General features: G+C 49.0%; 1 protein-coding gene across 1 annotated transcript; it reads right to left on the bottom strand.

Moving 5' to 3' along the window:
* Positions 1-867: 867 nt before the first annotated feature.
* Positions 868-2,628, bottom strand: LOC109741865 (GDSL esterase/lipase At5g03610-like). The gene is made up of 4 exons (XM_040396973.3): positions 2,574-2,628; positions 1,561-1,850; positions 1,210-1,486; positions 868-1,112 (listed from the first exon to the last, which is right to left on the bottom strand). The coding sequence occupies exons 1-4, from the start codon at positions 2,626-2,628 to the stop codon at positions 868-870; spliced, it is 867 nt and encodes a 288-aa protein (XP_040252907.2).
* Between the last annotated feature and the right edge of the window lie 3,691 nt (positions 2,629-6,319).

Consider the following 6,319-nt stretch of genomic DNA (forward strand, 5'->3'; position numbering starts at 1 on the left):
GTCTCGCTAGGTACAAGTTAAGATACTAACCAAATTATCTTCACTCCTTAACCTTAGCTTTCAGTTCAATTTTATCCAAACTGTGAAAGGATTACAACGTGATCCTTCTCAAAATTTAAGTATGGACTTGTAACCTAGTCTCCCCACTTTTCTCTTCCTTCTGTATGAGATAGAGGTCGAAGTTGGATCTCTTTTGGGACTTCTCCCTCCTTGTCTTGTCCTCCCCCTCCTCTACACCGTTGCCTTTCGTTGTGTCCTGTGTTATGCTGATTCCACAGTTGGACATAAATATTGGCTGAGACCAAATAAAATTCAGATATAAGAAAAAGGCAAAGCCTATGACACAATCTTCTTGGCAAGTGCACTATGAAATCAGGCCCCAAGCAAACACACGAACGAAATGGCACCGAATTCCATTGTGATTGGGACGGCCATCAGTGACCTACCGCACCGCACGGGGTCGTTCGAGAATAGTAGCGTAAGGGTGTTGGTTGCTGCCGATCTCCCTTGTGTGCACCACGCACAGTCTTTGAGACTGATAATTTCTGGGACCACGCGCGGTTCTAAGTCATCCAGGCAAGATGCATCATATGCATGCGACTGATTAGAGTAATCATACGCATGCACGCTATATCTCACTCAAATATACGACCAAATTTTCAATCTCAACAAATAGGGGATAAATCAATAAGCAAATTAGCGCCCGTTCATGTTTAATCTATAATATTCATGAGTACTGTACTAGACTAAAACTCCATCAAAACACAAGTAGAAAAAACTCACAACCTTCTTCCTAAACTCGCATGCTATTTATAAAAGCTAACCTAAAAGATATTGCGCCAACTAACTGGCCATCAAGCCGATGCATCATGCAATGTAGTCCTCATCGAGAAACTCCATCAAAGGTTGTTGCAGCGCCATCATTACAGCCTCCCACCCAGCATGTGTAGGGTGTGTCTGGTCCCAGTAGAATGTCTTGTCAGGATTTTCACATAGGTCGTACAGGCGCTTCCCTGAATGGCTACGCTCTCCACAGAACCCTCCCTCATCCGTACTCTCGCAGCACGGAGACAGCTTGCCCTTGAAATCCTTGGACTGATCCGACCCTCCACCTGCATGCACAAAATATATATGCATGGTTAGATAATCGCATTCGTACATTAGGAACCAGATTTGGCCTACAACATCAATGCGGATATGTGTGTTTACCAGGGGCGTGATTGACGATGTCAGTGAAGGCGGTGTAGAGGTCCAGAATGTGAACGTTATCCCTTTCGTCGAGCATTTGCTTTAGATACTTGTTGTGCACGGACGCGCCATAATTGCCGAGAAGGTCGCATGTGGTGTAGTTGTTCGAACTAGTATGCAAAGGTGTGCAACCAATGGGATGCAAATTGTTTACTAGCACTTTTCTCACACCAAGCATCTGCAGTTGTGCCACATTATCTAGGATCTCAGTCGCCACGTTTCCGATGTAAGTATCGAGCTGCATGATGGACAAGTAAATTAGGAAGGTTGACGAGTTGACTTGTATGTGTGAGCATGCTAGGTACTACTTACATCATCGAAGCTTGTGTAGAAGCCAGTCTCAAAGTCAGAGTCGCTCATGTAGTCATTGCCGGAGATGGCGATGAGCGCGACAGAGTGGTGAAGCTGATGCGTAGAGATGACCCCGTCGTTAACTAGCCTCTTGAAAGCTTGGACCTGTGCGGCGAGGGTCGGCACCTTCTTCGTCTTCACCTTGAAGACACCAGCACCGCCAAAAGCAAAGGTCATGCCAGATGAGTCACAAGATTGATCGGATGTGAGCTCGTACGCTGGAGGGGCTTCACTGAGGCCCAACATCCTTGCTGCAAGGAGAAGGCAGTAGATAGGAACGATTATTTTGTAGGGTGTGGCTAGGTCTCAGTCGACTGAGACTTCGCGAAGTCTCAGTCAAGTGACATAGTGTATAGAAGGGAAAGAAAAAAATGAAAAAAAAAACTTTGCACGAATCTCTATGCAAGATCAACGGAATATAACATTGCGAAGTCTCAGTCGACTGAGATTTAGTAGTATCGTATTTTGTATGCATGCACCTAGATGTATATACTCGAATAACATAAGAGTGCACGTACCGATAAAATCTGATTGCATCCTGTAGTTGGAGAAGCGTCCGGCCAAAACAGGAGACGTAGAATAATGAGTGTTGAGGTAGGAGCCGTATGGGTAGCTCCATTGACGCGATGTCTTTTCACCAATGTTGTTCGGAACATTGCCGTTGTCGACAAAGTCGTCGCCAAAGACAAACATGCTCGACCATTGGTTCTTCGACCGCTGTGAAGAAGGTGTGCCTCGGGCCTCCACACGAGCAGCTGCGGCATAGATAGATCATGTCAGTACGTGCGTGCGTGAAGAACATGAAGAACCGGGAAAGATTGAACTTGAAGTGATCGCTAGCAACAGATATGATCTACTAAAAGGAAGACATGGTGGCACGCTAGCAACAAACATCCAAAAGGAAGACATGGTGGCACGCTAGCAACAAACATCCAAAAGGAAGACATGGTAGCAAGTAGTATGTCCGTGCATACCAGCAAAGACGACGACGAGGAGAAGAAGACAAGCAACAGCCGTCGGAAGCTTCATGGTGGCGAAGACAGCGAGGGCAGCGCCGTCCGGCGCCCGGCGAGGAAGGAGTTGATGGAGAGGGAGGGAGATGGGGATGGGGATGGGATCTTGGTGTGGGCGTAGGGCTATATTTATAGGAGGAAGAATGCACGTGTACCTTAGTGTCCTGCTCCTGTTAACTTCGATTCAACTTCTTACCTCGGACGATCAACTTGGAGGGGAAGGCGCTGGAGCATGTCTATCACCAACCTAATCTCCTTGACGTTCCATGCAATCTCACGATTCTCTTCCCCTCTGTTGAGACCCTGTTTGTTTCAAGGAACTTATTGGTTTAGGGACTTAAAAAAGTCCCTATAAGTCCCATCTAAACCAAACAGGAGGGACTTATAGGGACTTATTGGGGTCATTTGGGACTTATTAAAAAAGACTCTCAGGGAGGAACTTATTGGGACTTATCGATCTGGACCGCACCCCCCGCATCGCCCCGCACGGCATCGCCCCGCATGAAGCCCCGCCCCGCTCGTTCCCCTCCTCCTCGCCTCGCTCGTTCCCTGCCCTCGCCCCAATCGCCGCCGCCGCCCTACGCCCGCAATCGCCGCCGCCATGGCCGATGAGGAGGACGAGATCCCCTTCTTCTCTCAATTCCCCTCGTCTCAACAGATTTCTGAAGGCTCATCCGCCGGTGCAAATCTCGGGAGGGGAATGGGTTTCTTGGATCTCAACAGCAACGTCGACGGCTTCCCGGAGTTGGGCTCGTACCAGCAACTCCTCTTCAACCAGTCGGCCGGTCATGGCCTTCCTTCGGTTGGAGTGTTGGGAATCGTAGCATAATTTTAAAATTTTCCTACGTTCACCAAGATGCATCTATGGAGTATACTAGCAACGAGGGGAAGGGAGTGCATCTACATACCCTTGTAGATCGTGAGCGGAAGCGTTCCAATGAACGTGGATGACGGAGTCGTACTCGCCGTGATCCAAATCACCGATGACCGAGTGCCGAACGGACGGCACCTCCGCGTTCAACACACGTACGGTGCAGCGACGTCTCCTCCTTCTTGATCCAGCAAGGGGGAAGGAGAGGTTGATGGAGATCCAGCAGCACGACGGCGTGGTGGTGGATGTAGCGGGTCTCAGGCAGGGCTACGCCGAGCTTCTGCGAGACAGAGAGGTGTAACAGGGGAGGAGGGAGGCGCCCAAGGCTGTTGTGTTGCTGCCCTCCCTCCCCCCCCCTTTATATAGGCCCCTGGGGGGGCGCCGGCCCCAAGAGATGGGATCTCAAGGGGGGGGGAGCGGCCACAAGGGGGGAAGGGGTTGCCTTGCCCCCCAAGGCAAGGGGGAACTCCCCCCCCCCCCTAGGGTTCCCAACCCTAGGCGCAGGGGGGAGGCCCAAGGGGGGCGCCCCAGCCCACTAGGGGCTGGTTCCCTTCCACTTTCAGCCCACGGGGCCCTCCGGGACAGGTGGCCCCACCCGGTGGACCCCCGGGACCCTTCCTTTGGTCCCGGTACAATACCGGTAACCCCCGAAACTTTCCCGGTGGCCGAAACTGGACTTCCTATATATAATTCTTCACCTCCGGACCATTCCGGAACCTCTCATGACGTCCGGGATCTCATCCGGGACTCCGAACAACTTTCGGGTTTCCACATACATATATCTCTACAACCCTAGCGTCACCGAACCTTAAGTGTGTAGACCCTACGGGTTCGGGAGACATGCAGACATGACCGAGACGCCTCTCCGGTCAATAACCAACAGCGGGATCTGGATACCCATGTTGGCTCCCACATGTTCCACGATGATCTCATCGGATGAACCACGGTGTCGAGGATTCAATCAATCCCGTATGCAATTCCCTTTGTCAATCGGTATGTTACTTGCCCGAGATTCGATCGTCGGTATCCCAATACCTTGTTCAATCTCGTTACCGGCAAGTCTCTTTACTCGTACCGCAATGCATGATCCCGTGACTAACGCCTTAGTCACATTGAGCTCATTATGATGATGCATTACCGAGTGGGCCCAGAGATACCTCTCCGTCACACGGAGTGACAAATCCCAGTCTCGATCCGTGCCAACCCAACAGATACTTTCGGAGACACCCGTAGTGCACCTTTATAGTCACCCAGTTACGTTGTGACGTTTGGCACACCCAAAGCACTCCTACGGTATCCGGGAGTTGCACGATCTCATGGTCTAAGGAAAAGATACTTGACATTGGAAAAGCTCTAGCAAACGAAACTACACGATCTTTTATGCTATGCTTAGGATTGGGTCTTGTCCATCACATCATTCTCCTAATGATGTGATCCCGTTATCAATGACATCCAATGTCCATAGCCAGGAAACCATGACTATCAGTTGATCAACGAGCTAGTCAACTAGAGGCTTACTAGGGACACGTTGTGGTCTATGTATTCACACATGTATTACGATTTCCGGACAATACAATTATAGCATGAATAATAGACAATTACCATGAGCAAAGAAATATAATAATAACCATTTATTATTGCCTCTAGGGCATATTTCCAACAGTCTCCCACTTGCACTAGAGTCAATAATCTAGTTACATTGTGATGAATCGAACACCCATTGCGTCCTGGTGTCGATCATGTTTTGCCCTAGGGAGAGGTTTAGTCAACGGATCTGCTACATTCAGGTCCGTGTGTACTTTACAAATATCTATGTCTCCATTTTGAACACTTTCACGAATGGAGTTGAAGCGTCGCTTGATATGCCTGGTCTTCCTGTGAAACCTGGGCTCCTTCGCAAGGGCAATAGCTCCAGTGTTGTCACAGAAGAGAGTCATCGGGCCCGACGCATTGGGAATCACCCCTAGGTCGGTAATGAACTCCTTCATCCAGACTGCTTCATGTGCTGCCTCCGAGGCTGCCATGTATTCCGCTTCACATGTAGATCCCGCCACGACGCTTTGCTTGCAACTGCACCAGCTTACTGCTCCTCCATTCAAAATATACACGTATCCGGTTTGTGACTTCGAGTCATCCAGATCTGTGTCGAAGCTAGCGTCGACGTAACCCTTTACGACGAGCTCTTCGTCACCTCCATAAACGAGAAACATATCCTTAGTCCTCTTCAGGTACTTCAGGATATTCTTGACCGCTGTCCAGTGTTCCTTGCCAGGATTACTTTGGTACCTTCCTACCAAACTTACGGCAAGGTTTACATCAGGTCTGGTACACAGCATGGCATACATAATAGACCCTATGGCCGAGGCATAGGGGATGACACTCATCTCTTCTATATCTTCTGCCGTGGTCGGGCATTGAGCCATGCTCAATTGCACACCTTGCAATACAGGCAAGAACCCCTTCTTGGACTGATCCATATTGAACTTCTTCAATATCTTGTCAAGGTATGTACTTTGTGAAAGACCAATGAGGCGTCTTGATCTATCTCTATAGATCTTGATGCCTAATATATAAGCAGCTTCTCCAAGGTCCTTCATTGAAAAACACTTATTCAAATAGGCCTTTATACTTTCCAAGAATTCTATATCATTTCCCATCAATAATATGTCATCCACATATAATATGAGAAATGCTACAGAGCTCCCACTCACTTTCTTGTAAACACAGGCTTCTCCATAAGTCTGTGTAAACCCAAACGCTTTGATCATCTCATCAAAGCGAATGTTCCAACTCCGAGATGCTTGCACCAGCCCATAAATTGAGCGCTGGAGCTTGC

Source organism: Aegilops tauschii, chromosome 7 (genome assembly GCF_002575655.3).
Source record: "Aegilops tauschii subsp. strangulata cultivar AL8/78 chromosome 7, Aet v6.0, whole genome shotgun sequence".
NCBI lineage: Eukaryota > Viridiplantae > Streptophyta > Magnoliopsida > Poales > Poaceae > Aegilops > Aegilops tauschii.

Bases quoted from the DNA above. Each gene is read 5' to 3' on its own strand.
- LOC109741865 (XM_040396973.3), bottom strand. From the start codon at position 2,628: ATGAAGCTTCCGACGGCTGTTGCTTGTCTTCTTCTCCTCGTCGTCGTC. The intron at 1,851-2,573 runs GTATGCACGGAC...TTCTCCTTGCAG, and splicing joins CCTCGTCGTCGTCTTTGCTG to CAAGGATGTTGGGCCTCAGT. The intron at 1,113-1,209 runs GTAAACACACAT...TTGTGCATGCAG, and splicing joins CATCGTCAATCACGCCCCTG to GTGGAGGGTCGGATCAGTCC.